General features: G+C 54.6%; 1 protein-coding gene across 5 annotated transcripts in view; it reads right to left on the reverse strand.

Moving 5' to 3' along the window:
- PBX4 (PBX homeobox 4) overlaps positions 1–16,575 on the reverse strand; it is a 38,249-nt gene continuing 21,674 nt past the window's right edge. For 2 of the 5 annotated variants that reach the window (XM_030879998.2, XM_060296957.1), the window contains 6 exons: positions 7,394–7,638; positions 6,930–7,117; positions 6,533–6,668; positions 3,500–3,581; positions 2,984–3,090; positions 1–681 (listed from right to left, as the gene is read on the reverse strand). In XM_030879998.2, coding sequence (XP_030735858.1) covers positions 595–681; positions 2,984–3,090; positions 3,500–3,581; positions 6,533–6,668; positions 6,930–7,117; positions 7,394–7,638 — 845 coding nt within the window. In that variant the 3' untranslated portion in view covers positions 1–594. The remainder of the gene's footprint in view (positions 682–2,983; positions 3,091–3,499; positions 3,582–6,532; positions 6,669–6,929; positions 7,118–7,393; positions 7,639–16,575) is intronic. The other 3 variants (XM_060296955.1, XM_060296958.1, XM_060296956.1) reach the window with 3 other exon arrangements.

Here is a 16,575-nt window from a genome sequence, read left to right on the forward strand (position 1 = left end):
TGCAGGAAAGTGCTTGGGAAGTTTATCGTCTTTAACGACATTTCAGCTGAAAATGGTAGAACTTGTATTAACAGAAAAAGGTGCCAAACCAATTCCCAGTAAAATTCTGAGCTCACAACAGACTTAAATCAAAACCGCATGAAACGACACAGCAGAAGAGAGTGTGGAAGGCAGTGTCTGGGCGAGTTGGCACACGGATGGACAAACGAGCAAACAGAGTAACAACCCGCCCAACTGCGCAGCTGCAGCCCTGCACCTGTGCGGTCAGCCATCGGCAGGAACAAATCTGGGAGTGAACGACATCGAAATTAAAATCGGTCCAAAACTGTAATGGGAGAATTTGTGCCAAGTCCTGGAAGAAACAATTCAGCCTTAACCATAAAATTACTGTCAAAAACACCAAACGGAGTTGGCAGAACGAGCAGTGTCTCAGCCCATTTCAAACCCCAGCCGACAAGCAAAAGGTGGTACCGGTGTCGCCTGCCGTCAGCTCAGGGAGCGCTGTCTGCTGTCAGTTCTGGGTTTTCTGAGGAAACATGAATTCCAGGGAACCAAGGCAGGTCGCACCGTCCTCTTTTCTGCTCATCCCAACACTTAATTAGATGCGTTTGAAGTGACCCTGCCGGGGTCTCCAATAGGTGAAGCGGTCGACATTCGCCTCACCTGCCAGCCGCCCCTGGCCTGAAAAGACAGAGACAGAGAGTCAGAGGGGGGCTGTGGGACAGATGACCCATCCGGCCCCCACATCCCTGAGGCGGCCTAGAACATGCCGAGAACCGTGAGAGGAGCCAGGAGATGGGGCAGGGACAGAGGGGTCAGTCCTGGGTCACAGCTGGCCTTGCACATGAGTGTGCCTCCTTGGGAGGAACTGGCCTCCACTGGCCGGGCTCTGGCAAAGGACTGGCAGGGCACCGTGGCACACACTCTGAGGGTGAGGGAGACCCAGGCAGGCCCCGAGCTGACGGTGGTCCCCCAAACATCGTGGTGAGACGTGGTAAGCAGGAAGAGGCTCAGGAACCCAGCAGGACGCGGGCCTGGCTGGGAGTCAGGAGGGCAGCGCCCATGGCTGCGGGCGTGTGGGCTCTGTCCACAGGGCGGGGATATATCGGGCACATGTGACCCTGGGATGTTTGTCCACAGGAGCCCCCTGAGAAGCCACGCGGGCTTCTCACTGCGGTGGCTTCTCTTGCTGTGGAGCATGGGCTCTAGGTGCACAGGCTTCAGTAGCTATGTCTCGCAGGCTCAGTAGTTGTGGCGCACGGGCTCAGTAGTTGTGGCACGCGGGCTCTAGAGCGCAGGCTCAGTAGTTGTGGTGCACGGGCTTAGCTGCTCCGTGGCATGTGGGATCTTCCCAGACCCGGGCTCGAACCTGTGTCCCCTGCCTCAGCAGATGGATTCTTAACCACTGTGTCACCAGGGAAGTCCTATTCACCTTCCTCATTCTTGAACTTTCCTTAACAGGCTGAACCCTCCTGCCTGCACCCTCTACCCCTTCCGACCCCACAAGGCCCAAGACCCTGCTCCTCACCCACCCATCCCGTTCCCCCCTCCCCCGCCTCAGCTATTACCTCCCATGTGCCCCAAGGATCTGCCACAGAGGACAGTGCTGGGCAAACAAATCAAGAGAATGCCTTCAAGGGCTGCCTCATCATGTGACACAGGGACACTGAGAGGCCAGCGTTGCTCCGCCCACCCTCAGTCTGAAAGCAACTGGGACAAGGATACTGGCCTCAGGGGGACACACTCTGCCCTTGGATGGACACCCATAGGCCTATGATCCCAGAAGGAGAACATGAGTGGGGAGGGGAGGGGTCCACTCGCAGGCCTGGGAGGTGACAGGCTGGGGCCCAGTGTGGGACTGGGAGCCAAAGGGCAGCTCAGGGCCAAGGAGATGGCTCGCAGCTGGGGTGACCTCAGCCCCTGAGACCTGCTCTCTGGAAGAGCATCTGTGCCTGTCCAGGGCAGGGGCCCACGGCACAGGTGGGTGTCCACACCACAACCCTAACCTTCCTGCTTACTATGTGGGGTTGACAGGACCCCATGTCACAGTCCACGGAACCCTCACCCCGATTCACTCTCACACGCTCACCCCTCCTGTGCTCGAGGTGCTGAGCCCTGGGCAAGGGCAGAGCCGGACAGGTCTGGCCACTTGCTGGTGTCAGAGCATTTACTCTGTTCAGGTGCTCATTATGGGCTGTGGGGTTGCCACAGTGATGGGATGTGCGCTGCCCGGCACCGGGAGGCATCCATTCCCTGAACCTTTAAGAGGGGCTGGGGGTAAACGGGTGGGGGGTCAACCCCGAAGGAAACAGGTGGGCTGTGTAAGGCCCTGCCCACTCCTGCATGGCCTTGTCACACCTGCACCTGCGCAGCCTCTTCAGGACAACCCTGCGCGGGGGGTCAGGCCCCTGTGGCTGTCAGTGGGAGGCCGAGAGGCCCCAGGGACTGCGAGAGGGATGATGCCCTCTGATCCTGGCTGGCCTGGCACCTTGCCCCAAACCCTGAGAAAGTTCCTGAGGGCACATCCCGAGACAGCTGAGATCCATGGCTCATTTTCTTCCCAGATCTTCACTCTGGCCCAGCTCGCACCGGCCAAGGGGGCAGCCAGGATGGTGAGGCCATGGCATGAACGTGTTGAAGGGTCTGAGCCCAGTGGGGCTGTACCTTCAGACCATCAGGGCCTCGTCTGCCCACGCTTGCCTTCTCCTGATGGGTACAGACACCATCGGGGAGGGAGGGCTCCTTCCCAATAGGCAAAGCCCTCAGCAGTCATCGAGTCCTGTGAGGCGTGAAGGTCTGTGCCGGCGCCACAGAGCTGGGCTCCCTGAGGCGGCTCTGCCAGCCTGCATTCGTCCCCATGATGGACTGAGACATGGTCGAGATAGCCGGTTCCGAGGACCCGCCACCCACCTGGGCTCCACGTCAGCCCTATCACAGAGTCCGGGAGCCCACAGGTGTCCTTGGGATTGTGTTGGAGACTCACCTGGCCCAGAAGGCTGCCTTCCCCAGGGGTGGGCCGGAGGGAGGCCAGCGTCTGCAGGGTGATAAGTGTGTCACTGGTGCTGGTCATCGGAAAGGGACCAAAGGAACCTGGAAGGGCAGGAGGGGTCAGGACCAGTGGGACCTACCAGACCCCCGGCCAGGAAGAGGCTGCGGAGGTGACTCCTACGGCTCCCTGCCCCTCCAGCAGCCCTGCGTGGGTGGGGAAACCAGACTTTTGGTAGGAACTTTCTGTCCCCACAGCATCTGCCCAGCCTGCCGGGATGTGTTGACGTCACTGGGATAATCACTAATGGGAACAGAAACCTCACAGTGTAAATAGAGAAAAGAGGCGTACGCAGGGACCAGTCTCCTTCCCCAGATGCAGCTCAGTGGGCCTGGCCACATGGGAGCGACTGACCCTGGGCTGGGCAGCCTTACTGACTGGAGCTGGGCCTCAAAGGGCAGCTGGCCTGGCTGCCCGGGCCCCTGACATTGGTGGTGTCCTCTGCCATCTTACCTGTGTAAGTGGTAGCCTCTTCTTGAAACTTCCCCATGTTCTTTTTATACCGGATTCTTTTGTTGCTGAACCAGTTTGAGACCTGTGGACAGGCAGAGATGGAAGTCACTGGAAAAAACTGACCTAGCGATGAGACGCGATGTGGACAGACAGCCGGGGGGAACATCACTGAGTGACAACGTGTGGCCCTGGGGCTGGGTGAGAGGCCGGGACTGAGAAGGTGGCGCTAATGAACTGTGGGCCCAGGGAAACGTCTGCAGTGTGTTGGTGACACCCTGGACCTGGCGTGGCTTATAGGAGAGGGGGGAGCTGGAAGGAAAACAGGCATGTGTGTGACACACTCAGAGAGACGAGTGTCTGCTCACTGCGGCGGCAGGCAACAGACTGAATACTGATGCGGGAGACGCATCAGTAACCACATTTCTGGGAATGCAATTTAAGCAAAGAACACAGTCGAATCCAAAACTTATCAAAGGATAAGGACCACTTGACAGTGCAGGGGAAGGAGCTGAGCACTGAGCTGAGGGCCTGTTTTTAGTCCCCAAAGCCAGTTAGGAGGGAGCTGCAGTCACATGCATCCTGTAAGCAAGGGGCCAGCCCAGGGCCTAGAGGTCTGAGCCCAGCTCTGACTCCAAACCTGCACCGAGACCTCCAGGGCAGGGCCTCTCCCTGTGGGTCACTCTCTGGGGGGCGTCCTGGGCACTGAGGGTGCTGAGCAGCACCCCTGGCCTCCACCCACCAGATGCCAGTAGTGTCCTCCCCTCCCCCCGAGAGTTGTGATAATGAAAATGTCCCCTGGGGGCAGAATTGTCTGGGTGAGACCCTGGGCAGTGCCTTCCTAAGAGCGTGCAGACATATCCCAAAGTAAGGCACCAGGCCCTACAGTGAAAGGTTATGTATTTTAATGAACAGAAATAAACAGTTGAGTTACGTGGCAGCGCTGTGGATGGAGGACTTTTCTCCTCTAAAAATCTGTTTCTTTTCTTTTTTTTTTTTTTTTTTTTGCGGTACGCGGGCCTCTCACTGTGGTGGCCTCTCCCGTTGCGGAGCACAGGCTCCGGACGCGCAGGCTCAGCGGCCATGGCTCACGGGCCCAGCCGCTCCGCGCCATGCGGGATCCTCCCGGACCGGGGCACGAACCCGTGTCCCCTGCATCGGCAGGCAGACTCTCACCCACTGCGCCACCAGGGAAGCCCAAAACCTGGACTAAGTTTGCAGAAGAATAGCAGTGAGCAGTTTTCCATGTTGAATTCAACTGGCATTTTAGAGGGACAAAGAGCAAACTTCCCGTGTGGGTGAGGGAGGGTGGCTGCTGGGGAGCTGGTCCGGGCCAGGGTCCACCCTCTCCACGGGGTGTGTCCCGACACCTCGTACAGGAGTGGGATGCCCTCTCCACCAGCTGTAGCTCGGAGCCATTGGCCACTCCCTGCCCAGTCACTCTGGTCCCTTTGGCTCACACAGCTGCAGCCGCCTGGGTTTCTGCCCATCTCCCTGTCCATGGGCTCAGCTCTCCCGCCCTTTCCCCCTCGGGCCTCCTCACCCTGGAGTTGCAGCTGTCCTGAAAACGTCTGTTGCCTCATCTGCAACACCCTTTGCCCTAATGGTGCTCTCCCTCCCCCGCTACTTCCTCCTTGGGCGAACCGCACAGCCTACACGACATCTGTATCCCAAATTCCGAGCCCTCCCTCAGCTGTCAGACATTCCCAGCTGGAGGACCTGCCCGAGTGGGGAGGGGCTCCCAGCACAGAATTCTGCTGCTGGTGGGCGGGGTCTCAGGGCCCGCCCACAGAGCAGGAGTCACTGGAATGTGGCCGGTGCTTTCCAAACTTTTGTTTGCAACGAACCCTCTCCTGAGATAAAGTTGAGACCCAAGACCCATGTGCTCTCTGGGGGTGCCAGGGCTTGAAGTGAATCTGGCCGTTTTCAGACAACTGCTCACGGTGACAAACAAGCTGCCATGGCTCCCACTTCTTCCGGGCCTCGAAGCCCCAGAGGTGCAGCCCTCACTTCAGCTCCAGCCAAGGTGCTGAGGACACCGCAGCGGTTCCAGGCCGAGTGAGGTCTCCTGTGACCGGGACACCTGTGAGGCTTTGCTGCCTGTGTGACCCTGCGGGGTTCCTGAGTGCCCTTGTCCCCAAGTCGCTGCTGGACTGGGCAGGGACCAGAGCAGAGGGTGGTGACGGAGGGCACAGGCTGACTGGGCTGGAAGCTCAGCCCCTCCAACTGCACAGTGGGAGCAGCCCTCCCTGCAGCCGGGGGCGGGGTGCCGTGCCCTGACCGCCACGCTGCCCCACGGGCGTGGCCTGGTCCTGCCTCTTGCTTGTGGGCTGCCTGTACTTACCGTTCTCGCTTTAAAGCCTTCGGAAATATTTCTTGGGTTCTCATCTTAGCCCCGCCACCTTACCCCAATTCCAGTGAGGACAGTGGTGGTCCCGACTACCAAGGTTGCCCAAGGCTGTCCAGGTCCCTTCTCTGACCTGCACCACCATTCCCCCTCTGGAGCCAGATGTCATCTGTCTTGTACCCCCAGACACACACACTGGACTGTTTGAGAAACAAGAAGGCAAGGCGCGCGCCTGAACTTATCCCAGGATAACTGAATCGGTACTTAAGCACAAGAGCTGGTCTATCACTTCAAGTCCTAATTTTCCTCCAAGTTCTTCTTCTTCTCCCAAGCTCATACCCCACCCCTCTTACGCAACACAGCACATCCCTCTGTTAGGAGAATATTAAATCCCAACGACTACAATCCACGGAGTACCTCATGATACACTCTGTGGTGTCGCCTCCGGGACCGCACACTCCACACCGGCCGCCTCAGCGAGTCCCCACACCTGGTGGGTGTGGCTTCCCGCCTGAGGCCCACTTTCATAGCCCAGACCCCGGGACCTGAGCCCAGTCAGGCCGACTGGAAGCCTGCCTACCCGGCTCCCGCCCCACACATTTCACCAGCTTCCCTGGGTGGCCTCCTCACTGGGCTGAACTTTCCCTCCCTTCTGGGTTCAGGGAGGTGTGGCAGGGAAGGACTGTCACCTGGGAGACGGTGATGCCACCCTTCCTGGCCAGCTCTTCTTTGGTTTCTTCACTGGGGTAAGGGTTGCTCACATGGGAATAAAAATATTCATTCAGCACTTCCGTGGCTTGCTTGCCGAAGTTCTGCCGCTTACGCCTGTGAAGACAGACGGCCTCAGCCGGGGATCGTACGTGGGGCCTCGTCCTCGTCTCTGATTCCCTAGAGGTTGTAACAGCAGCAGCCAGCACTTCAGTCGCCTTCCAAGAGGCTGTGTGAGGGCTACGCCTGCAGCTGTGGCCACAGCCCCTGCACAGGCCTGGAGGCCCCCAGAACTTAGACCCAAGCCAGCACTGCCTTAGGTTCCTCTTCCTGAGAGCTGACCCTGCGGTCACAGGCCGGGGGTAGGTAGGGCCTGACCTGGCGTCGAGGACCCTCGAGCGCAGGGTCATCACGGCCTCGCAGGTGCTCTCCTTCAGCTGCATCGGGACGCTGTTGAACTTGCTGTGGGTGCCCACCACGTGCTCGATCTCCTTGGGCGAGACAGGCCTTATCCTGCTCTGCTCCCGGAGAAGGCTGGTGACATGTGTGGTGAACTCACGGCAGGCCTGGGGTGGGGAGACAAATGCCAGCCGGTGACTACCCGGCAGGCTGTCCCGGGGGCTCCACGTGGGACCGGCCACCTGCCCCCCGAGGCTCCCACACAGGCTGGCTACTGAGAAGTGAAGGCAAAAGGCTTCGGGTAAAATCGGCCACCTTTGCCGTGAGACCAAGTGTGTGGACGCCCTGCTCTGGGCCACCAAAGGCAGGCAGTTAGCGCTCCACGTTTCACTTTGACAAATGTGCGTTCACATGACAGAAACTCTCCCATGCAGAAAGATCACCTGTTCATGTTTCTCTAGCTCAGAGGGGTAAATCTGTCGGGTCTGGGACAGCTTGGCCCTGGAGTCAGAGTGCTCAGGGCCACTGTCATTTGGACAGCCACCTGGGGTTGCTGTGCCGGCCGCCGCCTGGGCTCCTCTTCGGTGCTTCTCCGGCCTGCACATGCCCTCGGCCAGCAGCATGTTATCCAGCTTTTGGAGCTGAGCGTCGGGGGGACCCTCTGCCAGAATGCCACGAATGTTCAACCCTGGGTAAGAGAGGAGACACTGAATCAGTGTCTGTTGTCGGAATGAAAACAACCACGACAGAGTGTTAGCACTGGCTTCGTGTCTGAACACTTTTCACGGAACCCTTGAGGGGAAAGAAAGACTTCATCTGATAACAGACACTGAGTAACCCCCGTGACGCTGGTCCAGGTGCCGTGCTTAGGAGCCCAGTCCGGGTGGCGGGAATGCAGGGGGCACACCGACCACAGCTCACAGCCCACAGTTGGGTGTGTGTGGGGGCCCGCAGGGCAGGGGTGGGGTGGCACTGGGTGCTGGAAAGCCTGAAGCCCTGAACCTTGTCTTCAGATGGGAGAGGAAGCACGTTCCAGACACACACACTAGCACAGGCAGGGATACGAAGGCTAGTGGCCGCCTGGCTTCAGGCAAGGCCGTGCTGCTGTGCGTCTGAAACTAAGCCCCCCAAAACCGAGTTCCCTTACTGAGTTTGACTAGTTCCTCTATCTAAAACTTTATTCCCTTTCTTGTCCCCTTTGACCTCAGTCCTGTGCTAACTGAACACTAATCAGTCAGATGACTAAAATTGCTGTTGTTGATAACATCGTTAACGTGCTAAAATTGTTATTATAGATATCATCATTAATGTACAAACTCAGGTTATGTCTCCAGGGCAAGATGAGCTAACAGACCCCTAAGCCATGGACCCACCTGGTCAGCGAATCATAAACCAGAGACATCCTGATTCCCGAAACTACGATTATGAAATGTCACAAGATGATGATTAATTCCAGCCTCTCTGTTCTTCCCCTTAAAAAAAAAACAAACCAAAAAACCTTCACTCAAAGACCAAGGTGGAGTAGATCTGAGGCTTGTCTCCCACTCCCTTGCTTGGCACCCTGCAATAAACACTGTACTTTCCTTCACCACCACCCGGTGTCAGGAGAGTGACTTTGCTTTTCAGAAGACTGAACTTTGGTTTGGTAACACATCTATTATGTCTGTTTGTGTTTCCTGTGCGTGTGTTGGGGGGAGGGTTGTTGCTATAAAGTAAAGAGGAAAAGACTGATCCAGAGGTGCCAGAGAAGATGAACTAACCCACCGAGAGACCTTTTTTAAAAAATACATTTATTTATTTATTTATTTATGGCTGCATTGGGTCTTCGTTGCTGTGCGCGGGCTTTCTCTAGTTGCGGCCAGTGGGGGCTACTCTTCGTTGCAGTGTGCGGTCTTCTCATTGCGGTGGCTTCTCTTGTTGCGGAGCATGGGCTCTAGGCGTGCGGGTTTCAGTAGTTGTGGCTCGCAGGCTCTAGAGCGCAGGCTCAGTAGTTGTGGCGCACGGGCTTAGTTGCTCCGCAGCCTGTGGGATCTTCCCGGACCAGGGCTCGAACCCCTGTCCACTGCATTGGCAGGCGTATTCTTAACCACTGTGACACCAGGGAAGTCCCCCACGGAGAGACTTTAAGCGGAGAAACAAGATGATTGGCTTTACAACATGGAGAAGCCACCGCAGCTGGAGTGAGAGGGTGACGTGCTCAAGGGCAGGACTGGACGGGCAGTGGACGGGCAGGGGAGGCAGTGGGGGGGAGCTGTTGCTGTCCGAGGGGATGCAGGTCAGCTACAGGGCGGCCAGAGGGCGAGGCCCCAGAGTCTGTGACCACCAGATGCGGGCGTGAGAGAAAGGAAGAGGCTGTGACCACTCCCACATTTGCCCTGGAAGGTGCCATTTTTTCCCAAGTACAGCACACAAAGCAGCAGGCAGGCACGAGAAAAAATGGCATCAGCCTGGTCCCTGACCCAGCTAAGCCTGAACGTCCAGGTGGCTGCGAGGCAGCTGCTTCCTGGGAGCTGGGGCTGAGCTGACCAGTTTGGGTGGGAAACAGGTATTCATGAGTCATCGGCGTGTGGTGTGTGGGAAATCCATACATATCCACGTGTACCTGCAGCTACACCTATGAGAAGGCCATGGCCCTGAATACTAGAAAACCAGCATTTCAAGAACAGGCAAAGGAGGAGACGGAAAGAGTTATCGGGTAGGTGGAGGAAAAACCAGAAGTAGTCACAGAGGGGTGAAAACATGGGCTTGGTCATTAGGGGAACGCTGTTAACCTCTGAAAAAGCAGGGTAAGGTGGGGTACAGCCTGACTAGCAAGTTCCGGAGGAGCATGGGAGACAGGCAGTACAGGGAAGAGCCTGCTGCAGGGGTTACAGAGAAAGCTCGGGTCTGAGGAGGGTGGTCTTGCAGGACCTGTGTCTTCTTTGCTTTTTCAGTGACAGAAGAAACATCTGTGGCTACAGAGGAAAAAAGATTGGGGGGTGGTTCCTGATGGAAGGCAGGGAACGGAGAAGGAGGTAATGATATAGGATATCCATCTAGCTCTGACTTTCTGGAAAAACAAAGTTTAGAGTGTTTTCTTGGAAACAGGCTCTCAATACTATCAGCTACTGACTGACTCAAGTGCTCAAATAAAAATTGAGTTTAGGGAATTCCCTGGTGGTCCAGTGGTTAGGGCTCAGCGCTTTCACTGCTGTGGCCCGGGTTCAATCCCTGGTCGGGGAGCTAAGATCCTGCAAGCTACGTGGTGCGGCCAAAAAAAAAATTGAGTTTAATCCTATCATATGGATATTTACTCATTAATCATGTGCCCCTTTCTTGTTCCCTATGTAACAGGTTAACCTTTTCTGTCAAAAACTCCCCAGTGAAAATTGAAGGCGCTCAAGAGATATCCTTGCAGGAATTTTCTTCACATGCAGGGAGCTTTACCTCCTTACGTTTGGGGACCCTCAACTCACCCAAAGGAACCCCTGCCACTTAACTCAGTCCCACTGGGTTATAATGTGGCTTTTTCTGAAAGAACTAAAGGAAAAGTGCCCCTTTTATCAGTTGCTGGCCTTCCAGTTCAGAGACCCAATTCTCTAACAACCTTACTTGGTCTTCAAGAAGCACCAGATGTAAACGCTGGGCACCCCTGGACAGAGCTGACCTGTGCGGCCTGATCCCTGTGAAGGCCCGCACCCTCCTAACCACTCCTAACCCAGAGCAGATAATGGACGTCCTCCTCCCTCAGGCCCTCTGTTTGCAAATCCTATTGATTCAAACTCCATGATCAACCCACCATCCATCCCCTCCCTTAATGCCACTGCTGGAACCCTGCTGCGCTGACCCCTCTCCTGCCCTCCATGACCTGTGAGGAAACCCCTCCCCTCCGATCCACTGTGCACACCGGCAAGCCAACTACCTTCAAACACTGTGCTCATCATGCCAGTCTTTTGTTCAAAGACTTCAACCAGGGCCTGCATCCACCTAAACTAAAGCCTAGACTCTGACACCTCGTACTCAGGGTCTTTCGTGACGGCCTTCCAAACCCACCTTCATGAACTTTCCCTCTGCTGGGCCCTTCATGGCCCTTTGCAGCACAGCAGATGCTCTGCGACCGTCTCAGTCTTACTCAGCAGCTCGTCCCTGAGCACCCGTGGTTGCGGCTGGGGCTCAAGAGTGACTCGAGAGGGACACACAGCACCCCGTCCCGCCCCAGAGGGCCCCCAGCACACCCTGACTCCCGGGCTGGAGAGGCCACCTCCACAGCTTCCATCACAGCTTCCGTCATTACAATTAGGGGCAGCAGTGGTCCAGGCTGGACATGCGGTGGTGGGGGCATGTGCACACCTGTGTGTGTTCATGAGTGTGTGACTCTGGGCTGCTCAGGGGTGCGTGGCAGTCTTTCATTCTTTTTTCTTGGCCGTGACACATGCCTTGTGGGATCTCAGCTCCCCGACCAGGGATTGAACCTGGGTCACAGCAGTGAAAGCGCCGAATCCTAACCACTAGACCACTAGGGAACCCCTTTCGTTCTTTTATTTATCCAACAGTAAGCATCTGAGAGTCTATCACAAGCCAGGTACCCAACCAGGTGCTGGAGATTTTAAAAAATACACCAAAAAACCACGGGACTTACTGTCCTCAAATGAAAGCTCTCAAATTACAAAGAGAACACCATTTTCTCATATCTCTTTACGGGGTATGTGTTGGTGTGGCCTTTTTTGGAGGGGAGGTTTGAAATGCCGATTAACACAGAAAAAGCACATATCCTTTGATCTTGATCAGAACTCTGTTCTGCGAATTTACCCTACAGGAACACTGACCCCCGCAGATGTTGTATTTACAGGACACTCATGACCACCCCGTAACTGTGAAAAACCAAAACCGCCCAAATGCCCATGAATAAGGAGACAATATGCCTGTCATACCCCAGGCCCTGTGGTGTTAACAGTGCGTATGTTATGACCATCATTCATGAGCTACAAGCTTTGCTTCTTTAAAGCTGTATATTTTTGCGAATGTATGTGTATGAGGAGAAGCAAAACTTAAAAAAAGTTACCCTGTGCCTTAGTCACCAGGACCGGTCCCAGCTGTGGACACGGCTATGCCGAGCGCCTTTGCCTTCTGTCAGCGAGCGGCCCCTTGCATGCGGCCCTGCCTCTCCCTCAGCACCGCGCATCTGTCTCCCAGCACACTGTCCCTGCCTGATCATGGTCATTAGACACTCGTTACCGTTAATTACAACAAGCTCATTTCCGGTCCCAGGGGTGCTCCTCAGCTCCCCCACAGCCCTCGATTGGCAGGCGGGGAGGCTTTGGAGACCAGGAGCTCAGCTCAGGGACACTGTCAGTTGCAGACACTCAGATGAGGTGGTGGGATCTAAAACAGAGGCACTTCCACCCAACCACCAAATTTCCTTATGTTCCCAATTTACTGTGGGTAAAAAACTCCAGTAAACCAAACAAGGAAGTAAAATAAAATTATGAATAGCAACACATTATGTTTTTTCTAAGAAACAATATGGAACTGCTATGGACTGAATTGTGTCCCCCCCAAATTCACATGTGGAACCCCCAATGTCTATGTGGAATAGGGCCTGTGAGGATGCAATTAAAATCCAACGAGGGGCTTCCCTGGTGGCGCAGTGGTTAAGAATCTGCCTGCCAATGCAGGGGACATGGGCTCGATCCCAGGCCTGGTAAGATCCCACATGCCATGGAGTAAATAAGCCCGTGCACCACAACTGCTGAGCCTGCTCTCTAGAGCCCACGAGCTGCAACTTCTGAAGCCTGCGTGCCTAGACCCCATGTTCTGCAATGAGAGAAGCCACCGCAATGAGAAGCTCACGCACCGCAAGGAAGAGTAGCCCCTGTTTGCTGCAACGAGAGCCTGCGCACAGCAACAAAGACCCAACACAGCCAAAAAAAAAAAAAAAGTTCAGTGAGGTCATAGGGGTGGGGCCCTAATCCATAAGACTGTGGCCTTCTAAGCAGAGGAAGAGAGACCTCTTCCTTATTCCATTCCCTTTGTGAGGACACAGCGAGAAGTCATCTGTCTGGAAGCCAGGAAAAGAGCCCTTACTGGGAACTGAACCAGCCCCAGAAAATAGTAAACCAATGAGCAGCTGTGTTCCAATAAAACTTTATTTACCAACACTGTGGTCTGCAACCCTGCTCCACAGTATGCATGTCACAGAGCCTAACATGGGTCTGAGGAAGAACCTACATGCATGCAGGTCCGGGTAGGTCAGCACACCTCTGAATCACTGCCTTCAGGTTCCCCCCCTTCCTTGGAATCCCCTCTGGATCTTGCCCCTTCTCTTGACAGTTTTCCTTCTGTGGGTGCAGTATGAAGGATGAGATTTTTGCTTGTTTTGTTCAGTCCTAATCTAGATCAGGACTCCTTGAAAGGTAGTGTCTGGTTTGCCCTCCGTCTATGGAAAGGCCAACACAGACAGAGAGGTTGCACATAGAAACCTTTATAGCAATGTGACAGAGTAATTTCATGTCTGTTGAATCTAGTGGGACTTTTGGGCTTTTTATTTGGCTGCTCCGTGTCTTAGTTGCGGCATGCGGGCTCTTAGTTGTGGCATGCGGGCTCTTAGCTGTGGCATGTGAGATCTAGTTCCCTGACCAGGGATCGAACCTAGGCCCCCTGCGTTGGGAGCACAGAGTTTTAACCACTGGACCACCAGGGAAGTCCTGGGCATATTCTTTTGTATGCTTCCTTCATTCTTCCTTTCCATGTCCTAGTTCATCTTGCTTGTATTTCGCACTGGTACTGGGCGGTGGTGAGCCAAAACCCTGTGGCCTGAGCAGACTGTGGCTGGGTCACTGCCGGAGGCTGTGGGTATGTCCTGGAGATGCCCAGGCCCCAGGTGCGAGCTCTGGGTGTGGGACAGTCCAGAAGTGACCCTCCTGACACATGTGTAGGATGCCTGCCTCCCTGTGCATCACTACAGTCATCAGTCGTGGGACGGAGACAGAGCTGCCACCTGGAAAGAGCCTGTTAGGGTGTCCTGAGTTCCAGAGATGAGATGCTGAGGGAAAGCCCTGTGCACAGGAAAAAGGCTCACTGCAGGCGCTCCCATCGAGTGGACATAGAGATGCTAAGTGAGGAGGAGGGGGCCAGGACCGGGTTGTAAAGGAAGAGCAATCCATTCTCATGGGAAGATCTATTTAGTGAGGAAGCAAGGCCCCTGAAACCCCGAGGACGCCAGCTTGGTGGCATCACAAATGTGGCAGGAACCCAGACTGTGGGCGCTTCCCTCACAGAGAAGCAGCCCAGGTTCCCCAGCCCAGGAGTGAACACCTTAGCCGAGGCAACAGCATGGGAACATACCCCCAGAGACCCACCTGCCCGCCCGCCCACCCCACCTCTACCCAGGGCCCTGAGGGCCACATCTGTCTCTCTACGGCTGTGTGGAACAACCCTCTTCCCTAAGGACCGTCGCTGTCTTGTTCACTGCCTTGGCTCTGGTTCCTGGAACGTGCCTGGCCTCACAGAATCACGGCCCAGAAATAGGAACTTGTGCTAAGAAACCTCTCCTCAAAGGCCACCAGGACATTTTATGGACCAGTGCTACCAGGCCCTCAAGGAAGAGAGAGCCCCTTTCTGCAACAAACTGTTTTGGAGAAGAGACACGGAAAAAGCCACCCACTCACCAGACGGAGAACTCAGGGCGGGACCTCGTGGGGAAGTCACATCCCAGCACATTCATGACCAGAGCCGAAAGGGCAAAACAAATGACCAGCAACCCGAAGTCAACAGCATCTGTGTGCATGTACATGCACAAACATATGAATCATAACCAAGAAGATACATCTCTGAACATAGGTGCTTCCAAAATCTGTCAGTAAAAATCATCAACGCCAATGAAAATCAGTGTAAATGAAAACCTATCAACGTAAAGCATCACAGTAACCACAAGGAGAAAAACTATAGCTCAAAGGATGCAGAAAGAAACAAACTGAATGGGGCTTCCCTGGTGGCGCAATGGTTGAGAATCTGCCTGCTAATGCAGGGGACATGGGTTCGAGCCCTGGTCTGGGAGGATCCCACATGCCGCGGAGCAACTAGGCCCGTGAGCCACAACTACTAAGCCTACGCGTCTGGAGCCTGTGCTCCGCAACAGGAGAGGCCGCGATAGTGAGCGGCCCGCGCACCGCGATGAAGAGTGGCCCCCGCTTGCCACAACTAGAGAAAGCCCTCGCACAGAAACGAAGACCCAGCACAGCCAAAATAAATTAAAAAAACAAACAAACAAACAAACTCATTCAAACAACACCCATTAATGAGAAAAACCCTTAGCAAACCAGGAACAGAAAGAACCCTCCTTAACCTGACAAGGGGCATCTCCCTAAACCATACCACACTTGGACTTACTGGGGACCCTTTAGAGGCACTGCTTAGAGTGAGACACGGGCAGGCTCTGTCCTGTAGGTGTTGGTCGAGCAGATGGGACCAGAGCCCGGGAAGGGACAGACGGGCAAGGTAAAGAGGGGAGACGTCACCCACTTGCAGGTTGAAGGGCATTCTTGTGTGACTGGAGTCACCCGGGGATCACCGATGTCACCGACAACTCCCCCCTCCCCCTCCCCCTTGTCCCTAAATTGGCCCCCAGGTGGGGTTGGTGCTGAGCAATGGCATTCTGACCAGCTGGCCACCCGCACTGTCAAGGGCCCGTTAAATGCTTGTTTCCGGGAGATAACTTGGAGCACAGCCTGTTGGTGTGGAGAACTGCCTGCATTTACCTTTGAGACAACGTCCCCCAGGTCAGTTTTTTAAGCAACATTCTAGATGAAGCCATGTTTTAAGTCACTGGACTTTCTCGGTCCCACAGGACTTTACAAGGAATATCCCTTTAGCAAACTCTCATCGGTTTCTGAGATCACAGCTGTCATGCACGTTAGATATTCATCAGATGGCGGGAGTATAACACTATGCAAATTCCTATCAATTCTAATTAATCCTTAATTAAAATACATCACAACCTAAGTGCTGAAACCTCAACCAAATATGCAAATTAATTCTCATTTCAATATACTTTTGCATTTGTTAATTTAAGGCCTGCGATTCTGTCATAAACTACTGTATGAACAGCTGATGCTCTGTAAAAACGGCATGCAGTTTGCCTAGGTTTTTTTTTTCCTGTGGCAACAGGGCAAAAGGAAAAGACAGCAAAATGCTGTAATAGAAAATGCAGCCAAGTAAAACGTGTAGAAAATTAGTCCACGCTCTCCTGTGAGGCTTTGGGAACATTTAAGAGCAACAGCTAAGAAAAACAGCACTTATGGATGGCTTCTGTCTACATTAAACAATCTTATTTCTCATCCAAAGAAATGCTTTAATTTCAACTGAACAATATCTAGAAGCTTCCGAAGCTGGGCTACCGTCACCCAAAGGTACGACCTTTATTTTGCCGAGTCCTGCACAGGGAGGTGACCAGACCAGCAACACGCACAACCATGTCCTACCCATTCCCGGGCTGGAAATCAGACTTTTAGGCCCGCCAAGGCCCTAACTTCCCTAAGAGGGATTGCCCCAGGGACTGATGACAGTTCTAGGTGACAGTAAAAAGGAGCATTTTCTGTTAAGAGAGATCAGTCACTTTCACACCATCACCAAGTTTACTGATAGCTAC

Source organism: Globicephala melas, chromosome 3 (assembly GCF_963455315.2).
Source record: "Globicephala melas chromosome 3, mGloMel1.2, whole genome shotgun sequence".
NCBI classification, from domain to species: Eukaryota; Metazoa; Chordata; class Mammalia; order Artiodactyla; family Delphinidae; genus Globicephala; species Globicephala melas.